At 44.3% G+C, this 17,875-nt stretch overlaps 2 protein-coding genes and 1 non-coding gene across 5 annotated transcripts in view; 1 reads left to right on the top strand and 2 right to left on the bottom strand.

The window, feature by feature from the left end:
• The window catches only part of LOC106578897 (LLGL scribble cell polarity complex component 2), a 31,757-nt gene extending 29,729 nt beyond the window's left edge, over positions 1 to 2,028 (bottom strand). Inside the window, exon 1 of the mRNA XM_014158137.2 lies at positions 1,719 to 2,028. The gene's annotated coding sequence lies outside the window, so the exon portion shown is untranslated. The remainder of the gene's footprint in view (positions 1 to 1,718) is intronic.
• A 128-nt stretch (positions 2,029 to 2,156) lies between these two features.
• galk1 (galactokinase 1) lies at positions 2,157 to 14,399 on the bottom strand. 3 transcript variants are annotated; one of them, XM_014158139.2, is made up of 9 exons: positions 13,974 to 14,399; positions 9,351 to 9,540; positions 8,861 to 8,980; positions 8,643 to 8,778; positions 8,328 to 8,509; positions 8,096 to 8,246; positions 7,808 to 7,970; positions 6,610 to 7,050; positions 5,376 to 6,387 (listed from the first exon to the last, which is right to left on the bottom strand). In XM_014158139.2, the coding sequence occupies exons 1-9, from the start codon at positions 14,136 to 14,138 to the stop codon at positions 5,911 to 5,913; spliced, it is 2,025 nt and encodes a 674-aa protein (XP_014013614.1). In that variant the 5' UTR covers positions 14,139 to 14,399; the 3' UTR covers positions 5,376 to 5,910. The 3 variants fall into 3 exon arrangements, with proteins under 3 accessions (XP_014013616.1, XP_014013614.1, XP_014013615.1); XM_014158141.2 differs by lacking the exons at positions 5,376 to 6,387; positions 6,610 to 7,050 and adding an exon at positions 2,157 to 2,591 and having other exon boundaries at positions 13,974 to 14,393; XM_014158140.2 differs by lacking the exon at positions 6,610 to 7,050 and having other exon boundaries at positions 13,974 to 14,397.
• A 454-nt stretch (positions 14,400 to 14,853) lies between these two features.
• On the top strand, positions 14,854 to 14,926 carry trnaa-agc (transfer RNA alanine (anticodon AGC)). The gene has a single exon. It is a non-coding gene; the product is annotated as a tRNA-Ala (tRNA).
• Positions 14,927 to 17,875: the final 2,949 nt, after the last annotated feature.

Here is a 17,875-nt window from a genome sequence, read left to right as displayed (position 1 = left end):
CCAAAATCTCAAATTTGGACTCATCAGACCAAAGGACAGATTTCCACCGGTCTAATGTCCATTGCTTATGTTTCTTGGTCCAAGCAAGTCTCTTCTTATTGGTGTCCTTTAGTAGTGGTTTCTTTGCAGCAATTCGACCATGAAGGCCCGATTCACGCAGTCTCCTCTGAACAGTTGATGTTGTGATGTGTCTGTTACTTGAACTCTGTGAAGCATTTATTTGGGCTGAAATCTGAGGCTGGTAACTAATGAACTTGTCCTCTGCAGCAGAGTTAACTCTGGCTTCCTTTCCTGTGGCGGTCCTCATGAGAGCCAGTTTCATCATAGCGCTGGATGGTTTTTTGCGACTGCATTAGAAGAAACTTTCAAAAATAGGCCTGGATCACAGTCAGCGTTCCAATTCATTCCAAAGGTGTTCGATGGGGTTGAGGTCAGCGCTCTGTGCAGGCCAATCAAGTTGCATTCGGGCAGGTAGGGTTCTCCTGGCATCCGCAAAACCCAGAGTTGTCCGTTGGAATGCCAGATGGTTTAGTGCAATTGCGCATGGTGATCTTAAGCTTGTGTGTAGCTGCTCGGCCATGGAACCCCATTTCATGAAGCTCCTGCTGAACAGTTATTGTGCGGATGTTGCTTCTAGAGGCAGTTTGGAACTTGGTCATGAGTGTTGCAACCGAGGACAGACAATATTTACACGCTTCAGCACTCGGCGGTCCCGTTCTGTGAGCCTGTGTGGCATACCACTTCGCAGCTGAGTTGTTGTTGCTCCTAGACATTTCCACTTCACAATAACAGTACTTACAGTTGACTGGGGCAGCTCTAGCAGGGCAGAAATTTAACGAACTGACTTGTTGGAAAGGTGGCATCCTATGACAGTGTCAAATTGAAAGTCACAGCTCTTCAGTAAGGCCATTCTACTGCCAATGTTCGTATATTGAGATTGCAAGGATGTGTGCTTGATTGTATACACCTGTCAGCAACGGGTGTGGCTGAAATAGACAAATCCACTACTTTGAAGGGGTGTCCACATACTTGTGTGTATGTATATATAGCTATATATTAAGTCAATAACTTCCCATCAGCAAGCTGACTAAAAACGTGAATTGTTTGTGATGATGGCCATGGTGAGTTTGTTTAGTTATTTCACTAGCCAATTAAACTCAAAGGCACGATTTAGCCCATCGTAAACCGTGGAGTTGAGTTTAGTCGGCTACTAACTAGTTATTTCACCAACTTGTGCAGCAAATAAGTTAATGGCCAATTTGCTAGTTAGCCAACAGCTACTTGTTTCAGTCCCTTGTATATAAAAGTAAAGATTATGATTTCATATGCGTTTAAGGTTTACAGACCCTTTCCTTCCTGGACGTTGAATGGAATTAATGGCTTGGCAGCGGTTAACCAACAACACAGTCAAGCTAACCTAGCTACAGTTAGTTAGCCAGCTAGTTAACCACAAGATGCTAGCTGGAAAATCAAGAGAACGTTACCTACTTGTTAGCTAGTTTAACCAGCTAGTTAGCATGTACCCGTTGTTATCCCCGAGTCCCTTAACTACAATACATACGTTGACTTAAACTCAAAACAGTAGTTGGCAAGTCATCTTGCCCATCATAATTTGATAACATAACTAGCTGTCTAGTTAGTTATTTGGCTAGCTAACGACTGTCTACAGCACCTGTAGAAGCGACACTCCTCTTTTGCTCGGGCCCTTCGAAACTCACCTTACTCCGAACGTGTCCACTATGCTTTCACCCGCTAATTCACAGCGCTTGGTCGGCGTCCAGTTTGGCCACGTCTCAACTTCACTAACCAATATAAAATCGAATCAGAATCCAAAGCACGTCGTCGGCTTGTCTTGAAATACGTTAACTCAGATCCTGTGTTTGTTTGGTAGCTATTCCACTTTTCTTTCCTTTGCCCAGCCAAGGCAGCCTCGATGTTTCCTGATGATGCCCCTGACCCACAGAGCGCAACTTGACTGGCTAGCCTCTTCTGAGCAACTCCTCCTTTCACCTCCCCTTCCGGGATACGAATCAGCAGGGGAGGGGGGCATGAGCAAAGAAATAGGTTTGGCTCCGAATGTAATATATATTAAAAAAAGGAATTTCCCCAAATACATTTTCAGATGTTGCATTAAGTATAAGGTCTCAAACTCATTCTGAAGTTTAGAAGATTGTTTATTTTTGTAGAATTGCCTTATTTATAGTGGAACAATCATCCCATATTTATGGCACTTTTCTAATTGTACAAAACAACATTATTACAGTCTTTCAGATGCAACCACAAGAGATTATACTTTACTTGATTTAGTGCTTGGCAATTACTAACTGTATTAATATCATGATAGTTTAAGACACTCTGAAGTAGTCTTACAATAGATTGCTTTACCTGCTCATTTCACCCCCACAGGATTGATTAAACATTGCTACATAAGCGAACAAAAGATCCTTGAAAAATCAGTAGGAATGTGTTCGTTTTTTGCGATGAAGTTGTACATAATGGGAAAATGTAGTGCTTGCTCTTCATAGACTCATGACCCTAGCTCCTTGTGAGGGAGTTGTGATGTAGAAAGTTGGGGATCCACTGTATCGCTCCTGTAGAGAGAAATCCAAAGCTAATAAGTTAATTTATTTGCTTTTGAGTTCATTCAAAATATTGAAAACAGTCATGTAAGGATAAAAGTGAAGCCATCATCAGCATATTGCTTGCACATAGATGTTTCCTTCAGGATCTGCAAACAAAGCTGCATTGGGGACTGAGTAGATGGATAAGAGGAAGAGACTAGCTGTTTTCCAACCAGGCATCTTTCCTCTTCCATACTAATATTTTCCTCTCACATACTTCCTCCTTCCTCCATTCTAAAATTACACATCACATCCCCCTTCCTCCTACAGTACAGATGCCCTATCCCATCTGGACAAGAGGAATACCTAGTTGAGAATTCTGTTAATTGACTACAGCTCAGCATTCAACACCATAGTACCCTCCAAGCTCATCAAGCTCGAGGCCCTATAGGTCTGAACCCCGCCCTGTGTAACTGGGTCCTGACCTTCCTGATGGGCCGCCCCCAGGTGGTGAAGGTAGGAAACAACATCTCCACTTCGCTGATCCTCAACACTGGTGCCCCACAAGGGTGCGTGCTCAGCATGCATGCCTCCAACTCAATCATCAAGTTTGCAGACGACACAACAGTAGTAGGCCTGATTACCAACAATGACGAGACAGCCTACAGGGAGGAGGTGAGGGCCCTGGGTGTGTGGTGCCAGGAAAATAACATTTCACTCAACGTCAACAAAACAAAGGAGCTGATCGTGGACTTCAGGAAACAGCAGAGGGAGCACCCCCCTATCCACATCGACGGGACAGCAGTGGAGAAGTTGGAAAGCTTGAAGTTCCTCGGCGTACACATCACGGACAAACTGAAATCATCCACCCATACAGCCAGTGCGGTGAAGAAGGGGCAAAAGCGCCTCTTCAACCTCAGGAGGCTGAAGAAATGTGGCTTGGCACCTAAAATCCTCAAAGTTTTACAGATGATAGCAATTGATAGCACCTGTCGGGCTCTCCAGAGGGAGGTGCGGTCTGCCCAACGCATCACTAGGGGCAAACTACCTGCCCTCCAGGATCTTTTTGGCCTTCCTGTGACATCGGGTGCTGTACCCGATGTCACAGGAAGGCCAAAAAGATCCTGGAGGGCAGGTAGTTTACCCCTAGTGATGTGTTGGGCAGACCGCACCTCCCTCGGGAGAGCCCGACCACCACCTCCCTCTGGAGAGCCCAACCACCCGAGCCACTGCCTGTTCACACCACTATCATCCAGAAGGCGAGGTCAGTACAGGTGCATCATAGCTGGGACCAACAGACTGAAAAACAGCTTCAATCTCAAGGCCATCAGACTGTTAAATAGCCATCACTAGCACATTAGAGGCTGCTGCCCTTTATACAGTTGAAGTCGGAGGTTTACATACACCTTAGCCAAATACCTTTATATGCACTTTTTCCCAATTCCTGACATTTAATCCATGTAAAAAAAAAAAAAACAGTTTTAGGTCAGTTAGGATCACCACTTTTATTTTAAGAATGTGAAATGTCAGAATAATAGTAGAGAGAATGATTTATTTCAGCTTTTATATCTTTCATCACATCACTGACCCAGTGGGTCAGAAGTTTACATACACTCAATTGGTATTTGGTAGCATTGCCTTTAAATTGTTTAACTTGGGTCAAATGTTTTGGGTAGCCTTCCACAAGCTTCCCACAATAAGTTGGGTCAATTTTGGCCCATTCCTCCTGACAAAGCTGGTGTAACTGAGTCAGGTTTGTAGGCCTCCTTGCTTGCACACGCTTTTTCAGTTCTGCCCACACATTTTCTATGGGATTGAGGTCAGGGCTTTGTGATGGCCACTCTAATACCTTGACTTTGTTGTCCTTAAGCCATTTTGCCACAACTTCGGAAGTATGCTTTGGGTGATTGTCCATTTGGAAAACCCATTTGCGACCAAGCTTTAACTTCCTGGCTGATGTCTTGAGATGTTGCTTCAATATATCCATATAATTTTTCTGCCTCATGATGCCATCTATTTTGTGAAGTGCACCTGTCCCTCCTGCAGCAAAGCACCCTCACAACATGATGCTGCCACCCCCGTGCTTCCCGGTTGGGATGGTGTTCTTCGGCTTGCAAGCCTCCCCCTTTTTCCTCCAAACATAACGATGGTCAAACAGTTATATTTTTGTTTCATCAAACCAGAGGACATTTCTCCAAAAGTACAATCTTTGTCCCTATTTGCAGTTGCAAACCGTAGTCTGGCTTTTTAATGGCGGGTTTGGAAAAATGACTTGTATCATGCACAAAGTAGATGTCCTAACCGACTTGCCAAAACTATAGTTTGTTAACAAGAAATTTGTGGAGTGGTTGAAAACGAGTTTTAATGACTCCAACCTAAGTGTATGTAAACTTCCGACTTCAACTGTACATAGACTTGAAATCACTCGCCACTTTAATAATGGAACACTTGTCACTTTAATAATATTTAGCATTACTCATCTCATATGTATATACTGTATTCTATTCTACTGTATCTGTCTGTCGCTCCGACATTGCTCGTCCAAATATTGATATATTCTTTATTCCTTTACTTTAGATTTGTGTTTATTGTTGTGAATTTCTTAGATATTACTTGTTAGATCTTACTGAACTGTTGGAGCTAGAAACACAAGTATTTCGCTACACCCGCAATAACATCTGCTAAACATGTGTATGTGACCAATAACATTTTATTTGAGGAAAGTAACTTCAATCAGTCTGACTGATAGGGGGTTCAGGGAGAAATACCTTTCATTTAGTAGTGTTTATTAAATTGATGAGCTGAAAACATATCTACAGATTGGTCAGTTTATTACACATTACACTGTAACACTGTTTTACAAAACAGTACCAACAAATGTACTCATACCCGCTCTGTGGAATGGTCGGATCACCCCTCCTACCAACGCAGCACACTCTCTCACAGACAATCCACAAACTCTAACACACCCTGTCTGCGTCCCTCTCTTTAAGAAATGCACTGATCATCAACAGGATGAGCTGACAACCATTCCTTATTGTTGGGGACAGGGTCTATTCTGTAAATCCAGATGAAGACCTACCCTACAGTTTAGAACAGACTCCACAGCAGGGCTACTGAGGTCAGAGTTCGTTAGAGGGTTCAGATTGCAGGATCAGTCTCAGCTTCACATCAAAGAGAGGATTGTAAACATTATAGATCGACCTCTCCAATGTTAGTAAAGTCTGTTAGTTATAGACCATTCATAAGCAGTAATTTTCAGTAGGTTGGAAACAATATAGGGTGACGTTTGTTATTTTAGTAAGTCTATGACTGGTGGTTGAGTGGTGAGCTGGAATGAGCTATATCACTACCGTACAAGCTGCAGAGTACGGCAGTTCAAAATGTCCATGGGGTCAGGGGTCACTGAGTCGACCCTAAAACCCTCCGCCAGAGACACCGTCAGCAGCTCCTCCACAAACCCGCGCGTGTCTTTGACCTCACAGGGGCTGCAGCGCGGCATGATGACATCACAGAGGTCCCCAGAGTGGGTCTGTGTGGCCCAAGAGTCCGAGACGACGAGTCCTCGGTACTGCTGTTTCTCATACTGGTCCTGGGGAAGTTCGTCTGGCCGGGGAACCCACTCCAGTTTGAGCCGGTTGTGGCGCTGGTCACTGGGGAGGGGGGAGGTAGGACCCTGGGTGGTACGGTAGGAGAAACGCTCACAGAGGAGAACCAGAAAGGCACGCCAGGTACAGAAGATTTCGGCGGTGAGGATGCGCACTGAGCATGTGCGGAGTTCATAGTTCTCGGGAGCACGGCGTAGGTTGAAGTGTAGCACACGCACCTGGAATGAGAACGACAGGTTGATGCTAAAGTGCTAATGTGGAATGTGGAGGCACACCCACGTTCCACATTAACCAACCCATATGCACACACGCATGCTTAGACTACAACGCTAGCAAACACGCAAAAAAATACACACACACACACACACACACACACACACACACACACACACACACACACACACACACACACACACACACACACACACACACACACACACCTGGCAGTCCACATCCACCAGCAGCATGGCTCCTCTGGGTGCGTCTCTCAGGCTGAGCGGTCCGGCCTCGACACGCCGCCGTATCTCATCCAGTAGGGGGCGTATCTGGAAGAAATCTGCCTCCCTCCTCAGCAGCCTCATCTCAGAGAACCCCTCCGGCAGGTCCAGGGAGCTGGAACGCAGGAAGTTCAGGATATAGCGGAAAACTTTCCCATCGCGGTCGATGAACACGTTTCCCCGTTTGTCCCGGAGCGTGGAGATCTGTCCGGTGAACATAGCCCCCAGCATGGAGTCTTGGTAGCGTGTCAGTGTGTCCAGAGTCGTGGTGTAGATCTCACCGCCAACGTTGAGAGACACGGGATCCGACAGGGAGTTACTGTTGCTGTTAGTGTTGCTGTCCGGGGAGTTTAGGTTTAGCATCCTCAGGCACTGAGACGACCTCTGCTCAGGTTAGAACACTAGATTAGAACACTCTGGATTGGAAGTGGTGGAACTCTTGTGGAACACTCCTGTTTTTGTCTCTTTCTATGGAATGCAGTGCTGTTCAAACAAAGTTAGAAGTTTCAAGTGTCTTTTGTATCCTGAAGACACTTTCGTTTCAGAGGTGGAAGGGCGAATCTGTATCCGGGATATGAGCGAGTCACAAAAAGACCCAAGAATGATGAGAAGACAAAAAGATCCGAAAAAATAGTCTCAGTGTGTCTGGAAGCTGGATCTGTAAAAAGCCGGTGTTCTGCGCAGGTAGATTTATCTATCAGTAGTTTTGTTTCTTCATCGTCTTGTGCTGTTTAGGATTCCTGTCAGTGAGCTGAGGCCTGGCTAGTTGCATAAGGCTGTTTGTTTCAGAGCTGCTGGCAGTGGGAGACGGGAGAGAAGGACAGCGAGGCGACCGGACTCGAATGCTAATAAAGGGACTCTGCTAGTTTTTATTCTCCTGCCTTCTCTCTCTCTCTCTCTCTCTGTCTTAAAGTGACAGAAGAGATTCTAAAAGCGCTTTTATCCACAGTGATTAGTTTACGCAAGCTTGTCACCAAGTCCCTTTCACACAGTGTGTGTGTGTCTCAAATCAAATTTTATTGGTCACATACTCATATTTAGCAGATGTTATTGCGGGTGTAGCGAAATGCTTGTGTTCCTAGCTCCAACAGTGCAGTAGTATCTAACAATTCACCTGCTGTGTGTGTGTGTTCTTCCTCACCTGCATGTTCTGCATGGTCCTGTCTATGGCTTCAGCCTGCAGTAGTGTGACGGTACATCCTCCAAACCCTCCCCCTGTCATCCTGCTGCCAAACACACCCTCCACCTCCACGGCTGCAGACACCAGCTCATCCAGCTCCTTGCAGCTCACTTCATACAAGTCCCTGACAGTAGGGAACACATTACCGAGGGATGCATTTCTATCATGGTTTTCATTAATAAAAAAAGTATTCAGGACATTAATACATTGACTGCGTTGAGGATTTCTTTGAGGGTGTTCTCTATTCACCTGAGTGAGTTGTGGCTTTCCACCATGAGTTTGCCAAACTCTTTGTAGGCCCCTTTCTTCAGGGCCTCTGCTGCCTGGGCCGTCCGCTCTATCTCCTCAATTACATGACGAGCCCTTCGATAGGTCTCATCGTCCAATCGGCTCTTAGCATCTGGAACAATGGGGGAAATCACAAGAAATGTCAGAACACAATGATTGACTGTATTAGACTAGAACATCCTCTCGTTCTTACCCTCCAGGTCCTTCAGTGTGGCATCTCTCAGGCTGGCCTTTTCCAAGATGGCAGCTGCCTCCTCACACTGTCGTCGTCTGCTAGGGTACTCGCTGCCCGTCAGAGAATGTTTCACGTTCGAGTTACTGATGAGGATGACAAGGCCTGGGTCTGACAGAGGGACAGGAGTGGCCTCCAGAGACCTGAGCGGACAACAGCAGCGTATTACACAGTAAAAAGACAGTAACAACCCTTTTAAGTACAGCGTTACTTTACCATGAGCCTATAGACTTTAGCATTAGCCATAACACTTGAGCCTATAACCAGGCCTGTTACCTGCAGTCTATGAGTAGAGCATGAGCCTCCCTGCCCAGCACAGAGACAAACTGGTCCATGATGCCGCAGGGCACACCTGCATGGGTGTGTTCTGCCTTCTGGCACGCCACCGCCTTCGCCACCTTGTCCCCGTCATCTGAGGAGGGTAGTGGGATGGCATTATGACATGTAGCTTCACTCACAGACTATTGGATGTCACCCAAATATAGTCCACTCACCTGGCTTGAGCTGCTGTAGGAATGTGTACATGGCTACCTCTAGAGAGGCTGAGCTGGACAGACCTCCTCCTAGAGGGACACTACTGGCTATCACTGCCCTGAACCCTGGGACTGGAGGAGCTGAAGGGAGGGATGGGGAGAGAGAGCGGACAGAGAGAGGCAGAGAGATAGAGATATAGAGAGGGGAAACATAGAGAGAGGGGGGAGACAGAGTGAGAGAGAGAGAGCAAGAGAAAGAGGGGGGAGAGAGTGAGAGATACAGAGAGAGGGAGAGACAGTGAGAGATATATACGAGGGGGAGACAGAGAGAAGGAGGAGACAGAGTGAGAGATATAGAGAGGGGGAGACAGCGAGATTTTATAATATATATATAGGGGGGAGACAGAGAGCGAGAGAGAGGAGAGTGAGAGAAAGGGGGTGAGAGAAAGAGACAGAGAGTGACACATCACATCACATTTCAACAGGACTCATGATATTGTTTTCCATTCACCTCTGTAGTGCTGCACCACTCCTTTGACATAATTGGCCCAGCTGGGTTTCCCAGGAGACAGAAGAGCTTTGTCATTGGGCAAGTCAAAGTCCACTCTCCTGGGCTCCTCCACATCTTTAGCAGCAGTAATGATGGAGGCACTCTGGCCAGAGGTCCTACTGCCAACCACCACCGTCACCATGGGCAGAGCCTGGCACAAGGATGAAAGAGATACCGCATTGGAGATATGTGACTGACTGATGAGTGCTTCTGGGCTGGGGATCTGTAAAACCATGTTCATTAAATAGTACCCGCAAAACACCCGTCTCAACGTCAACAGTGAAGAGGCGACTCTGAGATGCTGGCCTTCTAGGCAGAGTTGCAAAGAAAAAGTCATATCTCAGACTGGCCAATAAAAATAAAAGATTAAGATGGGCGAAAGAACACAGACACTGGACAGAGGAACTCTGCCTAGAAGGCCAGCATTCCGGAGTTGCCTCTTCTCTGTTGACGTTGAGACTGGTGTTTTGCAGGTACTATTTAAAGAAGCTGCCAGTTGAGGACTTGTGAGGCATCTGTTTCTCAAACTAGACACTCTAATGTACAGTGGGGAGAACAAGTATTTGATACACTGTCGATTTTGCATGTTTTCCTACTTACAAACCATGTAGAGGTCTGCAATTTTTATCATAGGTACACTTCAACTGTGAGAGACGGAATCTAAAACAAAAATCCAGAAAATCACATTGTATGATTTTTAAGTAATTCATTTGCATTTTATTGCATGACATAAGTATTTGATCACCTACCAACCAGTAATAATTCCGGCTCTCACAGACCTGTTAGTTTATCTTTAAGAAGCCCTCCTGTTCTCCACTCATTACCTGTATTAGCTGCACCTGTTTGAACTCGTTACCTGTATAAAATACACCTGTCCACACACTCAATCAAACAGACTCCAACCTCTCCACAATGGCCAAGACCAGAGAGCTGTGTAAGGACATCAGGGATAAAATTGTAGACCTGCACAAGGCTGGGATGGGCTACAGGACAATAGGCAAGCAGCTTGGTGAGAAGGCAACAACTGTTGGCACAATTCTTAGAAAATGGAAGAAGTTAAAGATGACGGTCAATCACCCTCAGTCTGGGGCTCCATGCAAGATCTCACCTCGTGGGGCATCAATGATCATGAGGAAGGTGAGGGATCAGCCCAGGACTACACGGCAAGACCTGGTCAATGACCTGAAGAGAGCTGGGACCACAGTCTCAAAGAAAACCATTAGTAACACACTACGCCGTCATGGATTAAAATCCTGCAGCGCACGCAAGGTCCCCCTGCTCAAGCCAGTGCATGTCCAGGCCCGTCTGAAGTTTGCCAATGACCATCTGGATGATCCAGAGGAGGAATGGGAGAAGGTCATGTGGTCTGATGAGACAAAAATATAGCTTTTTGGTCTAAACTCCACTCACTGTGTTTGGAGGAAGTAGAAGGATGAGTACAACCCCAAGAACACCATCCCAACCGTGAAGCATGGAGGTGGAAACATCATTCTTTGGGGATGCTTTTCTGCAAAGGGGACAGGACGACTGCACTGTATTGAGGGGAGGATGGATGGGGCCATGTATCGCGAGATCTTGGCCAACAACCTCCTTCCCTCAATAAGAGCATTGAAGATGGGTCATGGCTGGGTCTTCCAGCATGACAACGACCCGAAACACACAGCCAGGGCAACTAAGGAGTGGCTCCGTAAGAAGCATCGCAAGGTCCTGGAGTGTCCTAGCCAGTCTCCAGACCTGAACCCAATAGAAAATCTTTGGAGGGAGCTGAAAGTCCGTATTGCCCAGCGACAGCCCCGAAACCTGAAGGATCTGGAGAAGGTCTGTATGGAGGAGTGGGCCAAAATCCCTGCTGCAGTGTGTGCAAATCTGGTCAAGAACTACAGGAAACGTATGATCTCTGTAATTGCAAACAAAGGTTTCTGTACCAAATATTAAGTTCTGCTTTTCTGATGTATCAAATACTTATGTCATGCAATAAAATGCAAATTAATTACTTAAATCATACAATGTGATTTTCTGGATTTTTGTTTTAGATTCCGTCTCTCACAGTTGAAGTGTACCTATGATATAAATTACAGACCTCTACATGCTTTGTAAGTAGGAAAACCTGCAAAATCGGCAGTGTATGAAATACTTGTTCTCCCCACTGTACTTGTCCTCTTGCTCAGTTGTGCACCGGGGCCTCACACTCCTCTTTCTATTTTGGTTAGAGCCAGTTTGCGCTGTTCTGTGAAGTAGTACACAGTGTTGTATGAGATCTTCAGTTTCTTGGCAATTTCTCACATGGAATAGCCTACATTTCTCAGAACAAGAATAGACTGACACGTTTCAGAAGAGTTCTTTGTTTCTGGCCATTTTTGAGCCTGTAATCGAACCCACAAATGCTGATGCTCCAGATACTCAACTAGTTTAAAAAAGGCCAGTTTTATTGCTTCTTTAATCAGGACAAAAGTTTTCAGCTGTGCTAACATAATTGCAAAAGGGTTTCTAATGATCAATTAGCCTTTTAAAATGATAAAACATAAATTAGCTAACACAACGTGCCATTGGAACACAAGAATGTTGGTTGCTGATAATGGGCCTCTGTACGCCTATGTAGATATTCCATTAAAAAAAAAATCTGCCGTTTCCAGCTACAATAGTCATTTACAACATTAACAATGTCTACACTGTATTTCTGATCAATTTGATGTTATTTTAATGGATAAATGTGCATTACTTTTAAAAACAAGGACATTTCTTAGTGACCCCAAACTTCTGAATGGTAGTGTACATCTCCAATGTCTCCTTTGCTTCTGGGCTGGGGATCTGTACAGCCATGTAATGTACATCTCCAATGTCTCCTCACCTACATACAATGACCCTGTACTAATCAAATAATAACCACATACACTACCAGTCAAAAGTTTGGACACACCACCTCATTTAAAGGTTTTTCTTTATTTTTACATTTTTCTACATTGTAGAATAATAGTGAAGACATCAAAACTATGAAATAACACATATTATGGAATCATGTAGTAACCAAAAAAGTGCTAAACTAATGAAAATATATTTTATATTTGAGATTCTTCAAAGTAGCCACCCTTTGCCTTGACCGCTTTGCAAACTCTTGGCATTCTCTCAACCACCTTCATGAGGTAGTCACCTGGAATGAATGTCAATTAACACGTGTGCCTTGTTAAATGTTAATTTGTGAAATGTCTTTCCGTCTTAATGCGTTTGAGCCAATCAGTTGTATTGTGACAAGGTAGGGGTGGTATACAGAAGATACCCCTTTGGTAAAAAACCAAGTCCATATTATGGCAAGAACAGCTCAAATAAGCAAAGAGAAACGACAGTCCATCATTACTGAAAGACATGAAGGTCAGTCAATCCGGAACATTTCAAGATCTTTTAAAGTTTCTTCAAGTGCAGTCGCAAAAACCATCAAGTGCTATGATGAAACTGGTTCTCATGAGGACCACCACAGGAAAGAAAGACCAGGAGTTACCTCTGCTGCAGAGGATAAGTTCATTAGAGTTAACTGCACCTCAGATTGCAACCTAAATAAATGCTTCAGAGTTCAAGTAACATCTCAAAACTGTTTAGAGGAGACTGCATGAATCAGGCCTTCATGGTCGAATTGATGCAAAGAAACCACTACTATAGGACACCAAAGAAGAGACTTGATTGGGCCAAGAAACACGAGCAATGGACATTAAATCGGTTGAAATCTGTCCTTGGGTCTGATGAGTCCAAATTTGAGATGGTTGGTTCCAACCACAGTGTCTTTGTGAGAGTAGGTAGACGGATGATCTCATGTGTTGTTACCACCGTGATGCATGGAGGAGGTGGTGTGATGATTTGGGGGTGCTTTGCTGGTGACACTGTGATTTATTTAGAATTCAAGGCACACTTAACCAGCATGGCTACCACAGCATTCTGCAGCGATATGCCATCCCATCTGGTTTGCGCTTGAGCCTGCCTGCCCAGCACAAACTATCATTTGTTTTTCAACAGGACAATGACACAAAACACACCTCCAGGCTGTGTAAGAGCTATTTGACCAAGGAGAGTGATTGAGTGCTGCATCAGATGACCTGAACTCCACAATCACCTGACCTCAACCCATTTGAGATGGTTTGGGACGATGCATCCAAAAAGTGCTCAGCATATGTGGGAACTCCTTCAAGACTGTTGGAAAAGCATTCCTCATGAAGCTGGTTGAGAGACTGCCAAGAGTTTCATCAAGACAAAGGGAGGCTACTTTGAAGAATCTCAAATATAAAATATATTTTGATTTGTTTAACACTTTTTTGGTTACTATATGATTCCCTATGTGTTATTTCATTGTTTTGACGTGTTCACTAATAGTCTACAATGTAAAATAATAAAATAAAAAATGAAGAAAATAAAGAAAAACCCATGAATGATTAGGTGTATCCAAACTTTTGACTGGTACTGTACTTCAGCTGTCAATGCAAACGGCAGGGATTTCATGAATCTGTGCACCCAGTGTGGACTGGACTATAAAAGTGACCCTTTTCAGTCCTAAATAAACAACCATTGATATCATAAACACAACTTTCATAACATTATTACCATAGGGAGGACGAATCCTTGGTTGTAGTCGATGTGCTCCCCTATCAGGTTGACCCTGCCTGGGGCACACACTGCCACCTGTGGACCATCTCCCCCGAAGCTCTGCTCGTACACACGTCGAGCCTCGGCAACCAACTCGGACACACTCGGGACTGGACTAGCCATGAATGGAGCAGACGAGTAGAGGAGACAAATCACGAACTCAGAGTCCAAAATCCAGCCGCAGCACTTTGTAAACTTCAACCATTAAAATCTTACGTGAGGTTCTAAGTTTGAGATACCGTTTGAATCACGATAAATAATAGTGTATTACAAGTAAAAAAAAACGAATAAATCTTTCTTGGAGTTGGATTAACGTTACAATATGATTGTGATAATATGACATGTGTCAGCTGACTCACTTCCTGAATTGGGCTGGTTTGTTTTTTCCCTACGATTGGCTTAGAAAGGTCACATGACACTGTCAGCTGCGTCCCTTCCCTAAAACTAATGTACAAGGAAATAGACAACGTTTCATTGAAATGACTAGTAAAAGTCTACAATCCAAAATACATTGGACAAGGGTGGATTTTTTGTCGGTGAAATAGATTATGTGACAAATAGCGCATGGAAAATATTTTTTTTGTGTGCAAATATTGTAATGAATAATCATCATGTCGAAGTCATTGGTCTCACGTAATGCTACTTTATGTTGTTCTCTCTACAACCATCTCTTTTTAGGTAGAATGCTTATATCTTTTTGTGCTAATGTTATACTTTTCGCTTAAAAATCTTTCAACTAGTGGATGAAATCTAGCCATTGATAACTAACTAGCACAGTACTGCAAACTTTTGCAATGGTGTGGGTCTAGTACCCAAAACTTCCTTTGTGATATCAGCTGGGGGATTAGCTCAAATGGTAGAGCGCTCGCTTAGCATGCGAGAGGTAGCGGGATCGATGCCCGCATCCTCCACTATTTTTCGCAGCAACTCCCGAGATATTAAAGGCAACGATGTCTAGTATTTGTGAAGTGAATATTTATTATCCAATACAATGCATGTTCAACACGTTTCCATGCCTTCCCTCGATCTCTTTCAGTAGAGGGCTGTATGTTCTCATCCAACTAGAGATAACTGTCAAAATAAAGGAAACACTTGAGTAAATGAGGGATACAAAGTATATTGTCACTGCACTCTATACTCCCCTGTAAATTGGTGATCTCTGTATACCCGTCACAAGACCCACTGGTTGATACTTATTTATTAAACCCTCTTAGGCCTCACTCCCCCCTATATGAGATATCTACTGCAGCCCTCATCCTCCACATACAACACCCGTTCTGCCAGTCACATTCTGTTAAAGGTCCCCAAAGTACACACATCCCTGGTCCTCCTCTTTTCAGTTCGCTGCAGCTAGCGACTGGAACGAGCTGCAATAAACACTCAAACTGGACAGTTTTTTAAATCTCAATCTCTTCATTCAAATACTCAATCATGGACACTTACTGACAGTTGTGGCTGCTTTGTGTGATGTATTGTTGTCTCTACCTTCTTGACCTTTGTGCTGTTGTCTGTGCCCAATAATGTTTGTACCATGTTTTGTGCTGCTACCATGTTGTGTTGCTACCATGTTGTTTATGTTGTGTTGCTACCATGCTGTGTTGTCATGTGTTGCTGCCTTGCTATGTTGTCTTAGGTCTCTCTTGTCTTAGGTCTCTCTTTATGTAGTGTTGTGTTGTCTCTCTTGTTTTGATGTGTGTTTTGTCCTATATTTATATTGTATTTATTATATATTTTTTAAACCCAGGCCGGCCCCGCAGGAGGCCTTTTGCCTTTTGGTAAGCCGTCATTGTAAATAAGAATTTGTTAGCTGACTTGCCTAGTTAAATAAAGGTTAAATAAATCAATTAAATAAATATTGAAAGCAGGTGCTTCCACATAGGTGTGGTTCCTTAATTAAGTAATTAAAACATAACAACACCATGCTTAGGGTCATGCATAAAACTGCCCAGTTGCCCATTATTTTGGCTACAATTGCTAGAAGAAGCGATCTCAGTGACTTTGAAAGAGAGGTCTCAAAGGAGCACAGGGGGTTTAAAGAGTGTGTGTGTGCTTGTATCTCAGTCACCAGATCTCAACCCAATTGAACACTTATGGGAGATTATGTAGTGGTGCCTGAGACACAACCGTCAACATATAACACCAAATGACGGAATTTAATGTGATATAATGGTGTCGCATCCCTCAAATAGAGTTCAAGCAGTGGTGTAAAGTACTTAAGTAAACATACTTTAAAGTACTACTTAAGTTGTTTTTGGGGGTATCTGTACTTTACTATTTATATTTTTACTTCACTACAATTTTTACTTCACTACATTCCTAAAGACACTTATGTACTTTTTACTTCATACATTTTCCCTGACACTCAAAAGTACTCGTTACGTTATGAATGGCTACAATGACAGGAAAACAGTCCAATTCACGCTCGTATCAAGAGAACATCCCTGGTCATCCCAATTGCCTCTGATCTGGCGGACTCACTAAACACACATGCTTTGTTTGTCTGTGTTGGAGTGTGCCCCTGGTTATCCTTGAATAAAAAAACAAGAAAATGGTGCCAACTGTAGAGCCTGTGCAATTTCAACCAGTGTTGATCATTCAGGCCAATATCAAGTGTATTTTTTTTTTAATAAACAATTGGTTCATGACCAACCCTTCAAAGATGTATGATTTAAAGTCGGAAGAAGAGTTATTGCACTAAATAAATAAAATAATATATATTCAAGGAAATGGAGAAAAGGAGAGGGAAGGGTGGAGAAGTGCTGAAATTAGGTCCCGTTGCTATGGAGATGTCTCTCACCATTGCAATGAGGTCTAGAATGCTAAAGACACACACACACACACACACACACACACACACACACACACACACACACACACACACACACACACACACACACACACACACACACACACACTTTACAGCCCTGAGTGGGAGTGAAGGGGAGCAGAAGCAAGAGCAGTCTGAGCGGGGTGACTAAAAACAGCTTGCGCCACCCGCAGAGGGAAGGTGAGGGAACGTTCCAACGCTGTGGTCTGGACCTGTTTCGTCTGGAGACCGACAACACAGGTAAATACTGTAGTCTCACATTGCCAGACTTCATAGTCTCATATTCACTTGCCTACTGGAACACAAGGAAAGCAGAAGATTGAGGCTTTAGGTAGTACTATTTCAAATAGGTAACACGACAATACCTATTTGTGTGTGTGTGTGTCCTGGGTCGTAGTACGTGCAGCATGCGGTGGTGTAGGACCCTCAGTCAGACCTCCTGTTCTACCTGCCTCACCCTCCTCACCCCAACCCCCCTTCCCTCAACTCCCTCCCCTTCTCCGCTGCACGTGTGGGTCCATCCCAATCCCTGTCTGACCTGCCTCCAGACCCCAGCTACAGCCACAGTCACAACCTGCAAGCCAATGTCCTAACCCTGTCTGGTGTGTGTGTGAAAACACCTTAAACAGCTCTGTTGTCTCTCATGGTGTTTCAGAGGAGGACCTGCTGAGGCCTCAACATCAGACACAGCAGTGTCCAACAGTCCTTCAAAATCAGACAGTGGCTGCTACTCCCAGGGAACACTTCTCAATCCCACACGTAAGACCTGCCTGACCAGTACACTCCAGACCTAAGTTCTAGACATACAGTATCTTGCCCTGACTATATGCTCCTAACATATTTCCTGCAATGAACATATGCTGTACTGTTTATATTTCTGGTTATATTCTTGACATTTATCATCTAACTCCCTTCATCTCCTCATTCTTTTAACCCAATTACCCCTCTCTCCTGCCCTCCCTCCATCAATCAATCCCTCCCTCCCTCGCATTTGCAGCTCCTACTCCGAGTCTGCCTTTCTCCAGCCTCACCC

Source organism: Salmo salar, chromosome ssa19 (genome assembly GCF_905237065.1).
Source record: "Salmo salar chromosome ssa19, Ssal_v3.1, whole genome shotgun sequence".
Lineage (NCBI taxonomy): Eukaryota > Metazoa > Chordata > Actinopteri > Salmoniformes > Salmonidae > Salmo > Salmo salar.
This window is presented reverse-complemented; position numbering and strand designations above follow the sequence as displayed.

Excerpts from the sequence above, each read along its gene's own strand:
- galk1 (XM_014158139.2), bottom strand. The coding sequence starts at position 14,138 with ATGGCTAGTCCAGTCCCGAGTGTGTCCGAGTTGGTTGCCGAGGCTCGA. Across the intron at positions 8,779-8,860 it reads CCTACAGCAGCTCAAGCCAG|ATGACGGGGACAAGGTGGCG; the intron begins GTGAGTGGACTA and ends TACCCTCCTCAG. Across the intron at positions 8,510-8,642 it reads GCTCTACTCATAGACTGCAG|GTCTCTGGAGGCCACTCCTG; the intron begins GTAACAGGCCTG and ends TTGTCCGCTCAG.